Source organism: Oryzias latipes, chromosome 7 (genome assembly GCF_053564925.1).
Source record: "Oryzias latipes strain Hd-rR chromosome 7, Olatipes_Hd-rR_3.1".
Classification (NCBI taxonomy): Eukaryota; Metazoa; Chordata; class Actinopteri; order Beloniformes; family Adrianichthyidae; genus Oryzias; species Oryzias latipes.
In genome coordinates, this window is record NC_136243.1 from 21,537,434 (window position 1) to 21,559,805 (window position 22,372).

A 22,372-nucleotide genomic window follows, 5' to 3' on the forward strand; every position below is an offset into this window, starting at 1 on the left:
AGGGTGCAGTCCCATCCCACTATCGGTCAATAATCTGTCTCTCCACAACATGGAAGCTCATGTCAGGCATCATTGCAACCAAGATAAATAGGCACATGGATCAATACATGAGCAACACAGAAGGGCATTGGTAGAGACTCCAGAGGAGCCAAACACCAACTCCTGGTTCACAGAACAGTCGCTCAAGACTGCAGGTCACAACACACCAACCTGTGCACAGCCTGGATTGATTACAAGAAAGCTTATGACTCAATGCCACACACGTGGATCACTGAATGCTTGGAGCTGTACAACATCAACAGGACTCTAAAAGCCTTCATAGGAAACTCAATGAAGCTGTGGAAAACCACCCTTGAAGCCAATGGGAAGCCACTTGCACAAGTGTCCATCAAATGTGGGATATACCAAGGTGATGCTCTGTCCCCACTGCTGTTCTGCATAGGTCTAAACCCCCTCAGCCAAATAATCAACAAGACTGGCTATGGATACCGACTCAGAAATGGGGCCAACATCAGTCACCTCCTCTACATGGATTACATCAAGCTGGCTATATCTATCTATCTATTTGACTCACTGGTGTATTTCAGTTAGATTATGACAAACAAGAAAGGCTAATTGGACAATAATTTATACGAGTTGTTACTACAACAGTTTTAAACAACTGGTTGTATGGTGTTACATCCAGTTTGCAAAAGGGGAAGCAGACACATTGATGAAGCTTATGGTGATGCAATGATTTTTTAATGTCCTTTGCTTAGACAGCAAAAAACATTTAGTTTGAGCAGATTCTTATATCAAAAGCAACTAACAAATGAGGAACAAAAAATGGAAAAAAATAGGTTAGGGTCATACAGGGTAGTAAAGTGCTTAGAAAAAAAATACTTAGCCAAGACAAAAAAAGAGCTCCAGTGTTGAAAATAATTCAGCCCTTTACTGGCTGCAAATGCAGCTGCATCTCCGCTTCTCTTATGACATGTAGTACTGGAACCACCACATGACCTTCATTTGCCAAGCATTGTGAGCATGCAGGGCTATAGACCTGGACTGGAGTGTTCAGGTACAGAGAAGACTGCAGCTCCTGAGACTCCTACAGAGAAATGAATTCAAAACCAGCTTGATGGAGTCTATGAAGTCTTTGCTTCCTCCAGACGTCTCACTAAAGCTGGAAACATTCTCAAGGACAGTTCTCTACTGGGAAACAAGTAAGTTCAGAGGTCTGAAAACTAGAACACCCAAAAGTGGGAAATCAGAACTGTGCATGCTGCTAAAAAGGAACTGTGGCACGCTTACTATTTTTGCATAGCCTAAACAAAATATGAAACATGTCCATTAGAATAGGGCAGAAATCTGGCAGTGGATGGATGGCTGGATGTCTCGATGCAATGAGCTGCATCTGTGTTTGTAGGCAAGTTCAACATCTGATGCTCTTTGCAATTCGTTTTTATTGCATGTTTTAAAACCTGAGTCAGGTTTATATTAGCATTGTAACATGATGTTTTTTTTTCTAAATACAAAACTTTCAATAGAAACCCTCAAAATATATTATGGGACCTTTAAATAGAAATTTTAAAGCCATGTAAAGGGATCTGTAACAACTGCCAAGTGACATTAGGAGTCTATGATGACCATTGTAACTTAACATTTAAGAAATTAAAAAATATAATAAAAGATCAATGGGAAAACATGCCATCAGAAAAAATAATTTAAATATAATAAATTGTACTCAAGAATAGTTGACTTTGGTGTTCTTTGTTGAAAATTGAAAGATGGGTTATGAATACGAACAAAGCTCAATAACTGAGCTTTGAAACACATTCATAACAGTGCAAAAACACACTGCCCTGAGTATTTCAGTCACATATTAGGACTGATAAGGTTTTTTAAACACAAACTTAAAAAATAAAACTAAGTGAACATTATCATTCCAAATAAGTAAATATCTGTCACCTGGCATTAATAAATGCAGACAGTGCAAGTTATTCTTTCACTTTTTCTTAAACAGCTGAGTTTTGATCTTCTTTTGTCCGTTCACAAGATTCTTGTTTCTTTCTGTTGGGTTCGCCTCGTCGCTGTTCTCGCCTTCGTTGTTGTTGCACCAGCTGGCTTTAAGAGGAGTCAGCTCGGGGGCTATTATGTCTCCGTCCTGGGTGGGAATAGAGTCATTGAGACAATCAGTGCAGAGAGCACATGGTAAGGTTGTCCATCACTGACCATACTGGAACAATGCAACTTGACGTTAGTCTGGGCACTTGAAGATCTACTATAATTGAACAGAGCTCACTGTTGGGGCAATTCTTAAGAAGAACCTCCAGATCTCTCCAGATTGAACTGCTTTGATTAAACCTTTTTCTTTTAAAAATAGTGCGTCTGCTTTGATATTATAGTGTAACTAATGGCCTGTGAGAACAATAAACCACCAGAGCAAAGAGGTCAGCCTCTAGTTATTGTGGCTGCATAAATGTATGTCTGCCTGTAAGCAAACTGCCCAGTTAATCAAACTTAATTTATTTAAAGAAAAATGGTTGAGCAGAGTTTAGACTAGCTGTAAAAAAGACTAGGTTTGAACAATTTTTAACTCCTTATTTGCAACATCTTTTCTTAACAATGAAAAGTTGAACCTTCTTCCTGCAGCGCTGCTACACTCATACAAATATATTCCATCAGCGAAACAAAGATGGATCAGAGGAAGAACAAAATCTAACGGCATGCTGTAAACACCCAGAATGTCACAGAGAGAATTAAACCCCTTAATATCCGTGCGGTATTACTTCAATGTTGAAATAATACCGCAATGTTGATTTGTTAAAAAAAAACAGCTAAAGGTCTAAATGTCATGTGTAGTTTGCAGTGGAGTCGCTGCTGTGCTCCATTTCTGCCTGCAAGAGTATCTGTAGGTTGTTTTTTAATTTATTTAGTTTTTTGGCCAATGCCAACTGTAACTTCTATCAAAAAGGCAGAAACACATAAATCACCTGAGGCTTTGAGAAGTTCTTGTTCATGCACCACTGAATAAAGTGCTTCTTGGCCGCCTCCAGACTCTCGTTGTCCGTCTTTTTGAAGTACACTCTGATCAGCTGCTCAGCAAAATGCTCCGGAAGAAGTTTAGACACCTAAAGCAGAACAAAGGAACACAGTTCAGGTTTTAGTTCCGGCTATTCCGGTTTTCTTTATTTCAGATACTTAGAAACCTGCATTTGGAGCTGCCAACCTCTGGAATGGCTTTAAAGCTCAGCTAGAAGTCTTCATTGTTAAACAACTTGCTTTGTTATGGAAAAAGTAAAGTATGAACTGCTTTTATTGTCTAACAGAATCACACGACTGGTAAAAGCCTCTTTTTGGCTGACTGCTGCAGCTCTTTTAGGACGAATACCTAAACCAAAACAATGGGAAAAGCTTGAGTTGCTGGTATTGAGCATTGTTGAGGCTGAATAGATTTCTTCTCCAATGTTATGTTTATCGGGTCATATTAAACAAGTGACAGAATCTTCTTATTCCTTGCTGACTAGAAGAACACCTTCCAATTAATACATTTGGAAAACAGATCCGCTCTTGTAGATGATGACAGTTTCATCCATCAATGCATGCTTCCCTTTTCAGTGTGCAGGCATTGATGGTGTGTGAACACACTAATTGTGACCCTGTCACTTTGACAATGAGTTTAGTGTGCTGCTCTGCAAACAAGAACACACACAATCATGCACTACTACGACATTTAGCTAAAATTTCTTTGTGAGACTTGGTGGATCCATGTGCAACAATGTAAATGTCATTTAAGTCTTCTGCTGTTTAATTATAAGTATTGAAGCGTTTATGTGTGTTATCATAAATATGTATTTTAAAGTATTTATGGAGCAACTTTGGAGCAAAAAAGTATTTGGCAGTCACCAATTCTGCATGCTGTCCCACCTAAAATGATGAGAGATGTCTGTAAAACTTATTTTCTTTACTATTTTAAAAATAAATTCTTTAAAAAAAAATCATATAATGTGATTTCTTGGATTCTTACAGTTGATGCTAACTCATCTTGAACATTGCAGACCTCTGTCAAGTTTTTCAGCAAGAATATTTGCAGAACATGTATAGTGAAAGCCACTGGTTCCAACCTGGTTTTTGCGGATCTGGATGGCTTTATTTGGGTCATTCTTGCAGTAGAATCGCACATTGTTGATGGGGTTTTTCTCCTTCATCCCATAGTCCATAACAATGACCTGAAAGTCATTGATATTGGAATGAGGCATGAAGAACAATTCAGTACCATATGTAACAAATGACAGAACAAAGGTTCTAAAAGGATTGTGACATTTTTCTAACAGATGAACTTCATGAGATGACGTCAAATGCGGGGATAAACCTACATTGACGATAAAGTCCTGTGGTTGCAGACTGACAGCAGAGCTGCTATTCTGAGGAGTGGATTCAGATAACTCTTGCTCCCAGATCTTGATGGTCTCCTTTAAAAATGAAAAACAAAAGAAAATATCTGACAATCCTTTCATCCAACCACAATCAGATAGTGGTTCTTTTGTTTCATGAGAATCTGCAGAACAGAATCATCTTTTGGAAACTTCTTGAATTCTAACTGAGGCAGAAACTCGTACGAAACAGAAAGAGGTGCAAAGCAGTCAGGAAGCTTTTCTACTTGTGTCAGTATCACCAGAAAACTGCAACTGTTTTCTAAACTAACATGAGCACACACCTGGCTGACAGTCACGGTTTGGTCTGGCTGAGTTTGTCCCAGACATTTGTAGAGGCGTCTGCAGACGATGTTGTGCAGTATCTCCCTCGCCTCACGGAGCTCTGAAGAGGAGGAGTTGAGGATCTGTTCAAACACATAATCTATAGACGGGGAAGAGCAGAAATGAGAGCTTTATTAAAATCAAAGCAAAAAAGAAAACAATTGGAAAGTTATTCCTTTTTCTTTTAACCTCCCACTCCAATTTTCTTTTGTTCCATTTTAAGTGTTTTTTGAAGTTTGCCATTTTGAGCCAAAATGTAAAAAATCTGCGTTGTTTTCAAGAAATTCATTTTTCTGCAGAGCTTTAGTAGTTCAAGAGAAATTCACCTCTTTTTAGTCCAAAAGTGGATGCATCAGAATAAGCGGCAGCCCAGTGTATTATTTGTCACAAATAAGCTTTTTTTTTTAACTGCATTATTTCGTCTTGTCTTGATTTCAAGCGATTTGAAATAAACAAATACTCAGAAATGCAATTAAAGCTCAATTATCTTAACATATGCCCCCTATCATCACAAAAATGCTACAAGAACATGTTGAATTCAACAATTTTCATCTGAATGGGTCTTCGTACAAAACTGCTATGAGGGTAAAATTATGATCTAAATGCTATAAAATACATTCACATGAGCATGTTCAGAATAAAAATAAATTGAGTAAATATCCAGACAAAGAGCTTTGTCCTTAAAGCTCTGTACTGTGCAAGAACAGAGAGATTGCTTTCTTTCCCATGATGTCTTGGTTCAGGAGGATTCTTCAGACACATTGCCTGAGCAGAACATTTTTTTTCTTGTCCAATAGTTTTGGTTTGATTGGTCAGAAATCCTATTTCACTTTGTTCCTTCCCACAATCAGAAACCAGACACTTTTCTCAGTTCCTGTAGTGTGCACAGAGACTTTAAGTATAAAAAAACCTCCTGGACTGAATTTATAAAAGCAGTAAACATAAATACGCATTGCTGTATTCCATCACCTGTTAGTTTGGTGTAGGCCACCATGTCATCAATAGCTGTGGAGAGAGTGAACATCTTCCCCTCAGTACCTTCAATTTGTATGTATGGGTCTGCTTTTAAAAAGGCCTCAGTGATCCTGAAGAAACAGAATATCAACATCAGACCGGAGAACATTCCTGCAGGCAGTGAGAGGAAACAAAAAGCTTTTTTTCCTCACATGGTCTCAATGATATTGCACACTTTGTGCTGGTAAGCTCGTCTGTGCAGACAGTTTCTGGTGTGGAACATGTCATACAGATTTCCAACTTCCTGTTACAAAAACAAATGTAATTTTAGTGGAAAACATGTATCTGTAAATGACTGCATACTTATAAGAATTTAAAGTACCTTGTCTCTGGTGCAGATGTGCTTCTGCCCGTCAACCTCACACACCCGGGCAAATTTAAGGAATCGCTGATAGTCAAAGTTGTTCTGAATGCCCAAATGGTAACAGTCCCTACAACAAGACGACAGAAAGTAAATAAGATTTAGAACTACTGCAAACAAAAACGTAGAAAAGAACAAATAATATACACGTATTTCAAAAAAGGCCCACCTGGCAAAGTAGTCCCATTTATCTACATCAATGCCATTCCTTTTGTTGGCTACAATCTCATAGAGGAAGGACTTGTCTTCAGGTCGGCCTTTGTACGGCCACTGCCCAAACGAAAAGACAATCGGAATGAAAAGGTGACTTAGTTAAACCGCTCTACATGATTCTAGCAGATTTGACATGAAACAGAAAGAACAAAGAAGACCAGGACCGATTTAACACAAACATTTTTAGAATGAATAATTCACTATTAATGCAATTAACATATTTGTTTTAAGACTTTTCTGATGACGCATATAAAGAGCATTTGCACGGTGGATTTAATGACTGGAAATACCCACTAGAAATATTCTTATCACACCTTTGCAAATACCAACACTTCGTTTAAACCTATTTTTGTTGTTTTAGAACAGCCAGCTCCCATAAATATCTGAACATTTCTGCATTTATTAAAAAAGATTAAACACTTAGGATTAAAATTGAAGGCAATGTGAATGATGGGAACCTTCTGGCCTGGAGTTTGAGTGCTGAGTGGTCCTGCAATCTGTTCTTTTATGAAATCCAGATCCTCTGGAAGCACGAGGCCATGCTCCTCCATCACAACCTTCAGGCCATTGCTCTCCACGAGATGATCAAACATGTCCAGAGATGCTGTCTCATGCTGGAAGACAAAGACTTGGGGATGAAAATGAAGGCACAGACTCAAATTTACAGCTTCCCTCTGTTTGAATAAGATAGGATATGAAGGTTCATCTCTTATACTGGAGCTGCACAGAAACACATTCTTAGTATTTTTATCAAAGTTCAACTGAGAAGTTATAAAATGATATTCATGAACAAAACATCAAGCCTCTCCTCTTTTACAAGAGCCAATAAAAAGAAAGAGAGTAAATTTGTGAGTTTGTCTCCAACATGAAGAAAAGATTTCGTCTCATACAAAGATTCTAGGAATATTAAACATGAACATTCATGTGATGCAAAGTTAAACTGTTGTTAGGGTGGTGCTAGTGTTTTATCAATGACTCATCAGTGGCTCCAGGCGCTTTCCGTTTGTCTCTTAAAAACAACTTTTGCAAACACTAAACATTTCTGCAAAACTATTTCCCAGAAATTATAGCTAAACCATTAAAAAGAATTTAGTCAAAAGATCTGTTAATTGAGTTAGCATGGAAACTTCAAATATTGGCTGAAAGATTTGTGGTTGTAGAAGCATAGCTATTTATTTTCTGCATCAATATTTATTGTCATTTGCAAAGCACCCCTGTCTGCACTGGTGTGTTGATTTTGTGAGTCACAACACAACTAAGATAAGATAAAGCTCGTCTCTAAAAGGAGTTGAAACAAGGTGACTTTCCTACCTTCCAATTAACTTGTGGACAGGCTTTAGGGATAAACATGCCATCAAACATGTGGGAAAAGGGTCCGTGTCCTGAAATACAGGTCAACAGGACAAATGTAAACAGAATTAACAACATCATGAGCACCTTGGTGCACAAACAAACAGAACAGTTTGTAAATGAATTTGTTCAATGAATTGATCAGGTTTTACTTTTATAAAACGTGACTTTGTTTGTCTTTATTTTTGTGTGCTAAAACAGAAAAGTTTTGATGGCTTTGAAAATAACTAATTTGCTGTTGCATCTAGCAAAAATAATAATAATAAAAATATCTGGAATAATTTTTCTGCAGATTCTCTACTCACCCAGATCATGGCAGAGCCCTGCAATCTGCACACATAGGATGTCTCTATGACAGATCAGCAGTTCAGGCTGTCTTTCATTTAGAGCCTGAACAAGTTGTCCAGCCAAATAACCCACACTGTGTGAAGAAAGAAAGAAAAACACTTTCATAAATTAGGATTAAAAACAAACAATTATTTAAAAGGAATTCCCTGGTTTGTCATATAATTCTCTAGGCAAAGGCCATATCCATAACTTACTGAAGGCACTAACCCAGACTGTCTAAACCCTAATCCTGATATGTTTTTACTCCTTAGTTGTATATAACAGCAAATCAAGGTGTGAAAAACCCTGATTCATTCCAATCTAATTCTGTTTGTACCCAATACTGTGTTCAAAGCGGTTGTGGGATGCTCCAGGGAAAACAAAGTATGTCCCTCCAAGCTGCTTGATATTGCGTAGTCTCTGGAACTGTGGCGTGTCAATAATTTTGATGAGGAGGGGGTGCAACTCCACATGGCCGTGAATGGGGTCATTGAACACCTGGAACAAAACAAAACAACAAGCTTGATCCAAAACTGGAGCTAAATCAAATTAGTATAGAAAACAACTCATATCCTCATTTTTGATGTATGAAGCTACGTTCACATCGCCCTCGGCAACACACGTTCAAGTACTTCCAATAAAAAGCCTATGTAAATACGCATTCCGGGTTCTGCATTCAAAGCTCTCGCTCTATCTATGCAAGCTTTTACAATCACTTTGGGCCCAAAAACAAAATGTGTGGCCATGGAATGTGCGTTGCAAGTAAACGGTAAACCAGATCAAATTTTGACCTGCACTTGGCAGTGACTTATGGATATGGTTTATCTGATGAACCCAGACACACCAACAAGCCTGACGACGTTTGTTTGTCAAATAAATATAAAAACCAAGGCTACTCTCCTGACATGATGGTAATCCATATCTGCCATTGTCAGGATGCTAGAAATGAACCAAACCTTTTCCCGTTTGTGCCCAAATCGCTTGATTTAGGCCACTGTGACATTTCACACCAAGATTTTCCCAGCAGCAGGTGGTGAACATGCGCTAGTAAACAGTAGGAAAAAAAGAAGAACAAGCCCCTCCCTGTTTGTCCAGTGTGAACACCAAGGGCTAATGCACGCTGAAGAACATGCATGTAGTGTGTTTTTGAACCTGCATCAAATGCCAGGTGTGTGCATAGCTTCAGAGAACATAACTCACAAGCATAATAAGATTTCTCTATTGGGGTTGAACATCATGGCAAATACTTTTTTTCCTCAGAGGTCACCAAAAGGTGAAAGTGAACTCATTTGACCTCAAAGCCCATACGCCTTTACCTTGTTCGCCTCTGTGTCTATTTGCCAGAGTTTCCTGAGGCTGTGCAGGATGCGCAGGCGGACACCAAGACACCTGAAAGGTTTGATCACACAGGTATGAACCAGAGAAACACTGTGACAAATGATGGAAGGGAAAGGGGTCTAAAAGATAAGCATTTCTCTCTCTTTACACTTACTCTATGCCTATTGTTTTCAGGTCTGCATCATTGAGATAGCGCAGTCCAACGCCTGTGATTCTTTGTGCTTAACACAGCAAAACAAACAAATAAAAGAAAAGTAACAACAACATGGGTGTACACATACTGAAGCTGCAGGTACACAGCACACCTCACCTCTAAATGCATTCTCCCATTCCCCGAGACCTTCCTTTCGCAGAAACTGACAGGTTTCCTCCACTCCCCACTGCAGCAGGTCAGACCCCGGCAGCAGGACCGGCGACAGCCTCTTCTTCTCTGGGGTTTTGAAGCGGTCGTTGGAGCTCAACACGGAGTCCAGCGGTCGCTTTCTGTTCTCCATGCAGAAAAAGGCCAAAGGACAGCTAATCGACGGCTAATAGGGCGAATACAACGTCGCAAACAACGTGTCTTGAGACGATTTCAACGACTGATCTACCGGTGTCCAACGCAGCACGCCAAACAGAAAGATCCCGGGTTTTGTGTTTCCTCTAAATGCATCACTTCATGAACCGGGCTTTCCGGTTCTGTTTTTCACAATAAAACTATCGTTAGAATTTTCAATTGAGTGTTGAGCTAAAATTATGTCTCAAGAAAACATTGGGACATTTGAGTTTTAAACATTTTATATGAAACTCTGTTAGTAGCGACTGTTGTCTTAATTGGTATGTTATTGCTTCAGAGCATAAAACATGAAAACACTGCCTTATCTTAATTTGCAGTCAAAAAAAAGTCACAATTTTGTGCTTTAAATTTGTTTTGAATTAGAGACAGGACATAATAATGCTGGAAAATACAGAGACAATGCCTTACTATTGATAAATTGAGCAATCCCAAAAAATAACATCACCAGGGAGAAACAATGTTCAAGATCAGGAACTACCATAGGTCTGACAGACATTGGTCTGTGTGGGAGCTACAATTATAAGTGCTGTGCTTCATCTGGAAGAATGGTTCCTGCAAATTCCAAACTTTCAGACCTCAAGTTAAGAGGGGAGAGAAAGACATACAATCACAGGGTAAATTGGGAATAAAAATATCTAAAATCAATGGATCAGTGACCCTATTCAATGTATATCCAGGGTATACCCATTGACAGTAATAGAGATTTGGACTGCCATATTTTCTTATTAACCAAACAACTGTGGCTTTATCTTGACAGGATACGGGGTAGATAGAAGGCTTACTTCCGGTACATTTGCATCTTTTTATCCGCGCTCGCGCTTTCAGTGACGTGAGGAGGGCGGAGCAAGATTACTTCTGCTTTTGGAGTCTTAAATCGCGCATGGCAGTAAATGGAGCGTTGTCACCGTAAATTCTCGCTAATTTGTAAATCTGTTTTCCTCTAAATAAAATACACGGATTTCCTATGAACACTATAAAGAAACCGAAAGATGAAAAAAGAAATAAAATATTGGCAGGCTGTTTCAGCATCCGGCATTAGAGAAAAAACAAAACAAAAACAACGAGCACTTATAAAAAATTAAAAACAGTGTAGTTTGATTTACATACAGGGACTGCTGCATAATCCGGAACGTAGATTAAACAACTGATGCCAATTTAAAACGACAGATGCAATCAGATGCTTCTTAAATTTAAAGAAGCAAAATGACAAAATGCACAGACATTTTACTTTAACTTTATCTTGACAAAACCAAACAAGAGCAAAAGTTGGACTACTCTCTATAAATATGTGTATAAAAAATCAAGGTCTGCAGGTAAGGTAGTGCCTCCCTTTATCCTTCCATGTCATCATGAGATGTGGCTATATCAATTTTAAGTAAATATGTGTTCCTTTGATACGTGGTAGGATCTCCATGGTGGTACTGACTGTATTGGACTGAGCAATCTACACCCCACCCCTGTTCCAATAGGAAGTACCTGATGGCTCAGTCCAGTTCTGTCAAAAAAAATGTAATGTGCTGTGAAACTCACATTATCAGATTTCTGTTTTTTTCTTCATCAAGCCAAAAATAGTGATGCTCTTAAATGCAATGCATTGTTTTTCATAGCTTTGTTTTTTTATATACAGTATATATATAAAAAAACTCAAATGAACACAAACAGGGAAGAAAACATTTCTTTTAAACAAATGGTTTCCAACGGTTTATTTGAACAATTATTCATTTAAATCAAATTAGAAAGGTTTCTGTGTTATGTAGTCTGATTACAAGAATATATTGAAAATAAGTATTTTCCCCTCACCAACTATGATAAATCAGTTTAGTTCAAAAGTAACAACAAAGTATATATTTCTGAAGATACAAGTAAATTACCCACAAATACAGGTACAATGTTTTTGAGTCAAGAAGACACGTGAAATGTTTCACTGCTTTATATGATCAGAATAACTGAAAATCATTCCTCCCCTGAACAAACCTGTAGAGGCATTATCATTTAATAAAATACAAGAAGCAATAAATTAGCACACAAGTGGCACACCCAGGAGACATCAGCAAAATAATATACATTTTTTTTTACTTTTAAACATTTTTGTAAATTTCCCATTAAAAAACCTGATTTTAAGCATGTGTGAGGTCAAGGTGATGAATTCAAGTGCATCTTCATTTCTTATTCTTTACTTTAAGACTATTTTCCTTTTTGACGTTTTGTGGACGGTTACTGATGCTGTGCTTCATCCTGATGAGGCTGATGAGGATAGATGTTGACCTAATATTTCTGGAAAGACGAGAAGAAAACGATATTAAGCTAAATCATCTTCAATCTATTTTATTATAAAAATGATGACAATTATAATGACTCCTTGAATTTTAATATTCCGTTATTTTCACATTTTTATAGTTATTGCTGGATCTTTCAATTTAGCTGATAGAAATATAGTAAAAAAAAAACATAAACTATACGTAAGAAATGTAAAAAGGAAAGTAATTAGGCTAACATATTCATCCATTACACAAGTTTACTACACCTGAGAATTTTTATAACGTTACACAAAACATTTGCACCCCTAACCTTTCCTTTATGCAAGACACAGCTATCATTATCAGGAAGGGGGGGGACAAGGGCGGGTCAACTAAGCTCAGCACCAATGGCAACACCCATGTAGAGGAGATTTGGGAAACTAAGGGTTCAAACAGACATGAAATATGGATTTTTAAGACATTTAGGTTGTGGGATCTTGGCTAAAAACCCCATAATGATAATTAAAACACCACTGGGATTATTTTTATATAAAAAATGTCCCGGGGGGACTTTTAAGCAACCAAAGCTAAACGTTTTTGCTTTTGTAAATTAAAATAACACTAAAAAGATCAAAATTTGCCAAAAAATATTGGAATTGATGGAGATGGCAGATGATGAGTTTTGTAGAGCTGAAGTTTATACAGTAAGCATGTTCACTTTTCTGTTCCATTGCAGCAAACAATAGTTTGCCATACCCTAAGTCTTTACCATTATTTAGTTACTTTCATCACTTTCTTATCTAGGTTAAACAGGACATCCTGGTCTTTCTTATCTACCAGCCTGTGTGTTTAACAGTTGTCCCTGCCATAATCCCTGGTGTATCTATCAGGCGGGTTTCTTCCATCATAACCTGAAATGACCTCTGCATCCTTGCTAAATTTTCAGTCTAATTCCTTTGAAACACTTTACTTTTAACATTGCTGGCCTAAATATTACCTGAAATCTGTTGTGCTCGCACCAGACTGTGAACTTTTCGGCAACATCATGCCAGTGTGTTTTATCTTTATTTTTCCAGTAAAGCCTGATGGTTTGTTCCCAAAAACACTCAGGGAGGAAGTTGGACACCTGACAGAAAGACATCAACAAACTTTTTGAACTTCTAAATAATTCTGGTTTTCAACACAAAAGAATAAAGAAAGCACAAAAATGACATGTCTGGTGCAGCTCTGACCTGCTGTCTGGTGATCTGAAATGCTTCTGGTGGTTCACCATCCTTCTTGTAGAAGTAAGAACATTCCACTGGATCTTTGTCCCCTTTGCCATAACTGTAAGTGACCAGCTAAAAGAAAATGAGATAAAGCCAATGTTTATATTCATTAGAAAATTATTCTTCAAGTCAACAACATTGTAATAATCAACGTAAGTATTGTTTTGGTTATGTTTTACTTTACAAAACAACAGTTAGGACTGAAAGTGGCGGAAAAGAGGAAGCTGAATGTAGTTGAGATGAGATGTTTGAGGAGTATGTGTGGTGTGACGCGTATGGATCGTGTGAGAAATGAAGTTATCCGAGAGAGAACTGGTGTGACGCGAGAGTTGGCTGAAAGAGCAGAGCAAAAGGCACTGGGATGGTTTGGACATGTTGAAAGAATGGAAAGGGAGCGATTGGTGAAAAGGGAATATGAGTGAGAATGAGAGGAAGACCGCGAATGGGATGGACAGAGGGTGTAAGAAGAGCGTTGAATGCAAGAGGGATGACTGTGGTGCAGAGGAGAGAGGCTGCTCAGGACAGGGATGGGTGGAGAGAGCTTGTGTATGAATGAATGGATGGGTGTGGTAGAGGTCTGGTCTTGGGATGAAGCGGCAAGGGGAAACCAGCCTTGGCTGAGGCCCTGCTGTGGAGGTGCCCACACTGGGCTGTGCAGCTGACCCTGGTGCAGTGTGGTGTGGCTTAGACCAGATCTCAGACCAGTCGCACGCACATACGCACACACGCACTCACACACTGAAGGAGGAGGGTTTGGGGAAGAGACAGAGGGAGCTAAAGTTGTGTGCCTTGTCTAGGCTACCCCACCTTGGTGGGACACAGCCTTGGTAAATTAAAAAAAAAAAAAAAATGAAAAAAACATGACAGTTTTCCAATGCTACTAAAAACAAGCAAAATCTTGAAATAGTTGATGTCTTTTCCAGGCTAAATGTGAAAGTCTGGATTAAACAAACATACATATGTGCATGACAGCCGTTTGTCAGAATACAAACATGTCTGAAAAAGATTTCTAATTGTAGTAATAATTCAAACTGCACTTAAGATGTTTTCTTTCCACACATGCATCTGAAACACATAGTAAAGATGCATAACTTATCATGATTTGCTAGTGTGAAAGTTTTCTTTTGCTGTCATTTTTCTTGGTTTTGTGGAGGCTGGCTGTAATACCCTGCCTGCACTTTGCTGATTAGCAACACTGTATTTAAAGAACTCTCTTTGGATTCAGTAGTAATGGCAGAAATGCAACGATTGGAAGATTGAATCATTTGGAACAATTTCTCCAAAAAAAGATTCTAAAGATCTTGTGGAAAATTTAAAACACCTTTGCACAGTTACTGTACGCCTCATTGTTGTCTTTGGTTGAATTATTATTTTACGGAGCATGAAAACAACCACAATGATTCACAACAGCTGGTATGGAATGGAATGGTAATGGAATGCAAAACAAAACAAGGAAAACTGTTTTAGAAAGTGTGTAAGACCAATAGGATGAAGAACTCACCACCACTTCAAAGTAATCGTTGTGATGGTCTCTAACTTCTCCTGGCAGGACCACTTTCAGTTCGTTTGTAATTGTCTCCTAAAATAAGACAGTGTTTTTCAGTAACTGAAACAACAGATTTTGTATTATTTCATTTTTTAATTACGTTGATATTCCTTGTGTTGTTTTTTATCACCTCCACTGAAGAGTAAAATAGGGATAGTGCACTGAATTGCTTACAAATACCTCATTTTTAAAGTTTTTGTTTAATACTGTCATTGTAAAAGACAATCAGCCATATTAACAAATTCTCCAAAAAAAGAAAAAGTTTACTATTATCAGTTATACTTTAGTGACAGTAATGTTGCACATACCTTAGATATTTTCTTGTGTTGTTTATTCTGCCCCTGAAGTAGAGATTTAAATTAGAGAATCTGTTAACAAATGCTTCATGTTTTAAAACCTTTTTCTTAAACCTATTTATAAAAGAGAATCCGCCAAATAAACGTTTTTTAGACGTGGATCTTGGTTTAATTGTGATTAGCTTTAATGTTTTAAATACTCAAAATGTGCTTTCTATGACTTGGAGCTATTTCATATTCATTATTACTGCAGATGGAAACTTGGTGAGTGCTCTAAAATATTTCATTTGAACTGACTTAACTACAAAATCATTTACTGTTATTTTGTAATGTGAGCATTTGATTTCTCCAATCATACTGTGCTTCAGGTATAGAGAATTGTTAAAATGACCCACCTTGGCTTCATCAACCAGCTCGTACAAATCTCGTGTCTTGATTCTTTCTAGAATATTTCTTGCCTGTTCCAGTTCAGAACTACTGGACTCCAGTATTCTTTGAGTTACTTGGTCTATTTAGAAATCACCAACATGGAGGAAGAGAAGTCAGTTTAAACCAAGAGGAAATTAATGTCAGCTTTGAATAAATGTAAAACAAGATATTTTATGTGCAATAATTTAAAAGAAAGAGTGGAGTGCACTGAGTGCAAGTTTAAAAATAATTTCACAAATGATTCCAGTTATATTTTAAATTATAGCATGCACCTAGATTTAATTTGATCAAACTCCCTTCCTGCTTTATGTGTCAAAGGCAGTCTTTTACTACATCAGCAGGTTATTACAGCCTGGGAGCTTTGCTGTAATCTTAATGTCATTGTATCAATAAAGAAACAACACAGCAAGACCCTTTGTGCTGCTGCCGGTCTGGGTCTCCCTGTGTCTTGAAAATACAGGTTTTTTTTCAGGAAGAGCATCCAGAATAAAAACTGTTTGCCAAAATCACCGGTGTGACACTCCTGACGAATTGTGCCGAAAGGTGAACAACTTAAATGAAAAAGAAAAAAAAGTTTAATAAAACATATATTTAAAAATGTTTTTTCCTTTATTTCAAATGCAGTAAGAAAACAAAACTGTCCAACACCCCCCCCCCCCCCACGCACACACATACTTTTTCATTTTTAAAGCTAAATTAAGTTTTTCTTTGAGAAAATGAGGTGAATTGGCCTCTGACTGTCACATATTTCTTTGTAGTGGGAAGTGTGGCGGTACATTTTTCTTCATATTTAAGTACTATTGTTGAATAACATCATTTAGAAAATCAGACATGAATTTTTCTATTTGTTTTTTTACTGTCTGCAAATACATTTGACAAAACTAACAATCAGTGACTCGATACAACTCTCCCACTATTAATTAATACCACATCAAAACAAATTAAATTCTCATCATCAAGTTTTCTCCAAAATTTTGAAAACAGAAAATTTAACCCCACAGTTTTCAAAGCCATTGTGGTTCTGTCAAAATGTTTATACATTTGAAGGATGAAAGAGACATTTTGATTGTTTAGGCTGGCATCTACTGACCTGTCAGTTGGGTGTAGGCCTCCATGTTATCTTTTGCATCAGAAATAGTGAAGAAGTTTTCTTTTTTTTCCTTATCTTTTCCCTTAAACTTAATATGTTTGTTTGCCTTTAAAAGGGCATCTTTGATCCTGTATTGAAGGAGAATACGGTTTTCCTTTTGAAACAGTTTTTGTTGCATCAAATATTGTAGAAGTTTCAGCCCAAAAAACCATCACATAAAACAGAAAATATTTTAAAGCACACCACAACACTTACATGATCTCCACGTTCTTGGTTACTTTATGCTGGTAGGCTCGTCTGTGGAGGCGGTCTCTTGTATAGAACAAATCATAGAGATTTCCTGCTTCCTGGAAAAACAATCCCATATGGTTTAGTGAAAGAATATCTAATGCATGTTTCTATTTTTGTGCCAGAAGAGAATGAATTATGGGTCAAACACCTTATCTCTTGAGCAGATGTGTTTTCTTTTTAGCTTGTTTTTTTCCACCCCAATCACCCTGGTAAACTTGAAGTAGCGCATGTGGTCAAAGTTGTTCTTGAGCCCAAGGTGGTGGCAGTCCCTGAGATGAAATTCGCAGAAATAAAAAGAAAACCACTAGTTGGAACTTTCAGATTATTTTATAAACAATTATAAAATGAGTAATGTGGTAGAGGTAAAAACTGTCACGATTTTGTGCAGGCTTTACCTGGCAAAGTAGTCAAACTTGTCCACATCAATGCCATTTTGCTTGTTTGAGACAATTTCATAGAGAAATGACTTGTCTTCTCCCCGACCTTCATATGGCCAATCTGAGGGATCCTGCAGAATCAAAGTGTAAGGCTTTACAGTCTGTGTTTCTGAGTTGAATGTAAGTTGATTTCAATATACACTCACACTACCTCTGGTTTATCTGATTTCTTCTTCAGAGGCTCTCCAAGAATAAGCTCTTTGATGAAGACCAGATCATTGTCTTCCAGCCTAGAGTTTTTCATCTCTGTCAGAAGTTCTCTGTTCTTTTCCAGCAGGTATTGAAACATCTCTACAGAAGCATCCTCATGCTACAAGAAAAAAATTCATTTGTTTTAAAAGTATTAATTTAATTTGTTCCAGTAATCCCTTTTTCTTCTGAATCAATTTTCAAACCACCCTTTTTTAGTGTGCAGGCACAGAAAAGAAGAGCACAAGAATATCTGTAAAAAAGATCTTTCTGTCACAAAGACCAGCATGAATTACAGAACTTCAGGTGTCTTTTATTTTACCCTCCATTCTTTGTCGTCTTTGTTGCGTGCTTGGACCTTCCGTTCTTTATCGTCTTCATCGTCTTCATCGTGTGCTTGTGGCATAAACATTTGGTCAAACAGATGAGAAAAGGGTCCATGTCCTGAAGATAGAGAAATGTAACTGCTGTCATGATGTGGACCAGTATAAAAGACTTTAAATCCTGTTTTAAGATTAGCTCATTTTTACATTTCTATTGGATGTTTCTGTATTTTCTTGTGGTCATTGGTTGTTCAGGGGTTGGTTGACACTTTCTCACTCGTGGATATTTTAAAGCCCCACTCTAGCAATGTTTTTATATGTTGTAAAATTATTCCCAGTGGTGTTTTAATTATGATTATGCAGTTTTTAGCCCAAATCAAAAAGCCTGTCATTTTTTAAGACATATTTTCTGCAAGCAGCAGAAATTCACCTCTCATTTGTGGGCAGAACTGGTGGCACAGAAGTAACCCTCCACTGATGTCCCATCATCCCTTAGTTTGCACTCTCTCCTGCTACCTCACAGCCCCTCACAACCCCAAGCTAGCATTTATGGAGAGAAAATAGTCTCAACCGAGTTGTATGTGCATACTTCTTGATTTGTAACTCATACAATAATCTTCAAATTTAAAGACCTGTTATTAAGATATGAACTCTCATGGACACTGCAGTCCTCTGGCGCAGGCCTCTTACTTGTTCCCAAGATGAGGACCAAAACGCACGGTGAGGCCTCATTCCACCATCATGATCCTCGCCTATGCAGGAGTCTCCAGGAGAGCCTTAGGGCCGCAGAGATTGTGGAGCTTTTTAAGAAGAGGCTGAAGACTGACCTTTTTAATCCTGTTTTAACAGGACTTTTGTAATTGCCCAATTATTTTATTCGTTATCTATTTATTGATTTATCTTTATTCCCTACTTAAATTCTTTTTTTTACTCATATAAGGGCTATTAGGATATTTTAGCCTTTTATTACTATGATATTCATAATATTTTCAATAATTTCCTTTATTTTATAATTACTATCATTGTTATATCTTATTTTATTATTATTTATATTTTTTCATATTATTTTTTTAATATTATTTCTATGTCTTATTTTATTATTAATATTATTAATATTAATATACTGATGTTTTTTTCGTACTTCAGTGTTTCCTCTTGGGGAGCCATTGTTCTGGGGCATTACCGGCCTCGCCTATAGGGGGTGCTGTTACTGCGGTGCTCATTCTCAGTAGGCTGGCTGGGGTCCCGCTCTGTGTCTAATAGCCGTGGAGTGGGCCCTAGGCTGGTCTGTGTTGGGCGGGGGCTGTAGCAATGACCCCAGTGGTCCTGGTCCATTATACTGTCTCCTCACAGCAGTACAGAGTCAAAATGTTTGAGCGGGAAGCTGCGGTTCCTATGCTTTTGTTCAGGGTTATATCGGGGAAACTGGGTGTGTGGAGGGAGGAATCTGGTGAGGGAGTGGTGCCAAGTGTGTGAGATTGTCCTGTGGTTTATGTTTTAAATTAATTTTCACATTTTTGACTATTTTATGTAAAGCATTTTTTTGTTTTCAACTGGAATGAAAAGCACTATACAAACTAAATAAAGTTTGAGTTTGAGTTTATATTGGAGCTTCTTCTCAGAATGTCTGGACGTTTGTTGTGTTTATTTACTTTCATTAAGAGACGAAATATGAAAAGGATTAAAATATGAAAACTCAGATTTTTATTTAAAAAAAAAATAAAAAATAGAATTTCTAAAAGACCTACATGATTTGTTTAACATAAAACAAGTAAGACAACTTAATTCAGAAAAACTGATTCTTGTCAACTATTTATGCATCAGACCACCTCGGCTCCAAAATTACCCTAATTTTCCATCTTCGTGAAAGCAAAATCATAGGTAATTTTTTTTTTCTATAGCTGAAAGAAATTCAGGCATCGAGGGGTTAAATGTTTAGACTACAATATGCGCTTTACAATATTGTTTCATAAAAACTACCAGTTTTGTTTTCCTTACCAAGGTCATGGCAAAGACCTGCAATCTCCACACAGAGGATGTCTTTGTCAGTGATGTTTAGTTTTGGTTGATTTTCCTTAAGGGTTTTTGCCTGCAGTCCTGCCAAATACGCCACCCTTTGTATTCAAACAGAAACATTAAAATTGTGGCGGTATCTCAATGTCACTGTTTAAATGATAACCACTCACCCAATAGAATGTTCAAAGCGATTGTGTGAGGCCCCTGGGTAAACAAAATAGCCCCCGCCGAGCTGCTTGATGTATCGCAGTCTTTGGAACTGAGGCGTGTCAATGATTTGGACCAGAAGTGGATGTAACTCCACATGACCATGGATGGAATCATTAAACACCTGACAGTGGAAGAAGTTGGAAGTTGTTCATTTGATTAACTGATAAAATCAAGATTTTTTTAAGGATTTAAACATTTCTCACCTTGCCAGGGTTTCTGTCATCAGAAGGAAAGAGAAAGACATGTTGAGAAAAATGTTAGACATGAACTGAAAGCATCAATATTTTCTTTCCATCAGAGTAACTTAAATTCTGGAATTGGATAGGCTCTGCACCTGGTTGCTGATCAAGTAATTTTATTTTATACAAACTCATACATAGTCTTTTGAGTCAGAATTTGCATGTAAAACATGCTGAAGTTAATAATGTTTTAACTCAGAATAATACAGTTCATTTCTAAAAATGTTAAATAGGTATTAAAACTTACATTGGGTCCATTTTACTTTTTGTGTTGAAGCTCTTTTGTCAAAGAACAAGCTAAAGTTCTAACAATGTTCTGCTTCCTTGTTCCAAGAAATAGTATAGATGATAATGTAATACAACTGATCGAAGAAGACTGATCAGCTAACAAAAATGAGTTGGGATTGAGTTTAAATACAATTTTTAGCCACACCCATCAGTTTGACTACTGCCCATCTCATTTGCAAATCTCATTTGTAAAGATCTTGAAGACAAACTGCATGTTAGAGTTGTTTTTCCTTTTAATTTAGTTTACATTGCATAATTTATTGTGCCATGTCGCCATTAGAAGGACCTACCAAGACAAAAAGTTAAAATCAATTTAAGATTTAGGAAAAGATCAATTTCAAAATATGCAAGGGAGACTATGTGCTATCAGTTTACGTATTTCATTTATTAATTACTAACATTGTAATATCTTCTTTTATTTTTTATCCTTTTCTTTTTTTATTGTTGTTATTTTATGATAATTTTTATTCTGATGTTTTTTACTCCAGTGTTTCCTCTTGGGAATCCATTGTTCTAGGGCACCACCAGCTTAACCTGTAGGGCAGGGGTGCCCAAACGTTTTTCCTCCAAGGGCCAATATCTAAATGTGATCCCGGACAGTAGGCCAAATACAATAAGATTTTTGCATGTCATTAAATAAATGCAGAAAACAAAGAATATGGTTTAATGTGTTTATTTTCAATCTGTATTCATCAAGGTAACACGCAAAAAGAAACATTCTTTCAAACCATTAAACATAACAGCTACATACTGGGTATTTATAATATTCTTACTGGGTATTTACATGTTGTGCAAAGGTGTCTTTTATGGTACTTACCACATGTAAGAACAAGGTAAGTACAAATAAAGTACCTTGACCTTTAGGTCTGCACTCGCTGCATGTTTCATGGTATTTACCATGAATTTACCACAGAAACTACCCCTTAAGTACACTGAAACTGGACTGTAAAAGAAAGTCAGCCCTGTTTCCACTCTATTACATGGTACTTTCAGTAGTAAATGCAGGGTATGTTCACGTATTACCTTCCTGTCCAGTGTACATACACACTTGGTCTTCTGACCTCACCAAATGAGACAATGCTAACTTGTTGGTAAGGGTAAAGTAACTACATTGTAAAAACATGTTCTGGCCTGATTACTTCTTGTAACATGAGGCAAGTTTAAAGAGAAACGAGACAGCAGTGAAAACAACAATCTTTAATATGATACATGTCTGCAGCATACAAAGTGTTATCACAATAAAATTTGTTTTAAGTACAAAACAGTACAAAGGAGTATTTCAAAAAACACATTATTGGCCTGAGGGTCGTGCTTTTTGTCCATCAAAATTCCTTCAGCAGAGTTTGGTAACGGTGCAGGACTTCTTCAGGGTTTGTAACTGCAAGAAAATTCACAATAAAAGCTCAAATGAACATAAAAAGCATAACGACTTTGATTAAATAAAAAATACATTTTACTTATTTAATCATTTCTATAATGAGTTTGATAAATCTTTGTGAATTCTTTATCGCTTTGACTGTAATGCTTGAAATTAATCAATTATCCTCATTTATAAACATGATAGATTATTCACAACTTTACATTTTAGTTACATAAACAAGAACAACAAAAAAAAAAT

At 37.1% G+C, this 22,372-nt stretch overlaps 2 protein-coding genes across 2 annotated transcripts; both read right to left on the reverse strand.

Moving 5' to 3' along the window:
- Positions 1–1,424: 1,424 nt before the first annotated feature.
- On the reverse strand, positions 1,425–10,014 carry samhd1 (SAM domain and HD domain 1). The gene is made up of 16 exons (XM_004070493.5): positions 9,650–10,014; positions 9,494–9,560; positions 9,318–9,390; positions 8,339–8,499; positions 7,980–8,095; positions 7,636–7,706; positions 6,783–6,938; positions 6,281–6,381; positions 6,073–6,181; positions 5,903–5,994; positions 5,706–5,821; positions 4,697–4,836; positions 4,356–4,451; positions 4,104–4,208; positions 2,973–3,110; positions 1,425–2,143 (listed from the first exon to the last, which is right to left on the reverse strand). The coding sequence occupies exons 1-16, from the start codon at positions 9,831–9,833 to the stop codon at positions 1,985–1,987; spliced, it is 1,884 nt and encodes a 627-aa protein (XP_004070541.1). The 5' UTR covers positions 9,834–10,014; the 3' UTR covers positions 1,425–1,984.
- A 1,554-nt stretch (positions 10,015–11,568) lies between these two features.
- LOC101162528 (deoxynucleoside triphosphate triphosphohydrolase SAMHD1-like) lies at positions 11,569–20,843 on the reverse strand. The gene is made up of 16 exons (XM_011477190.4): positions 20,714–20,843; positions 20,431–20,443; positions 20,188–20,348; positions 20,000–20,115; positions 18,001–18,122; positions 17,641–17,799; positions 17,448–17,560; positions 17,201–17,321; positions 17,017–17,108; positions 16,762–16,889; positions 15,638–15,750; positions 15,255–15,287; positions 14,902–14,979; positions 13,365–13,472; positions 13,130–13,258; positions 11,569–12,169 (listed from the first exon to the last, which is right to left on the reverse strand). The coding sequence occupies exons 1-16, from the start codon at positions 20,722–20,724 to the stop codon at positions 12,161–12,163; spliced, it is 1,506 nt and encodes a 501-aa protein (XP_011475492.1). The 5' UTR covers positions 20,725–20,843; the 3' UTR covers positions 11,569–12,160.
- Between the last annotated feature and the right edge of the window lie 1,529 nt (positions 20,844–22,372).

Excerpts from the sequence above, each read along its gene's own strand:
- LOC101162528 (XM_011477190.4), bottom strand. Across the intron at positions 17,561-17,640 it reads AGAAATCAGATAAACCAGAG|GATCCCTCAGATTGGCCATA; the intron begins GTAGTGTGAGTG and ends TTGATTCTGCAG. Across the intron at positions 17,322-17,447 it reads AAGTTTGACTACTTTGCCAG|GGACTGCCACCACCTTGGGC; the intron begins GTAAAGCCTGCA and ends ATTTCATCTCAG.
- samhd1 (XM_004070493.5), bottom strand. The coding sequence starts at position 9,833 with ATGGAGAACAGAAAGCGACCGCTGGACTCCGTGTTGAGCTCCAACGAC. Across the intron at positions 9,391-9,493 it reads CTGAAAACAATAGGCATAGA|GTGTCTTGGTGTCCGCCTGC; the intron begins GTAAGTGTAAAG and ends CAAACCTTTCAG. Across the intron at positions 7,707-7,979 it reads AGGGCTCTGCCATGATCTGG|GACACGGACCCTTTTCCCAC; the intron begins GTGAGTAGAGAA and ends CCTGTATTTCAG.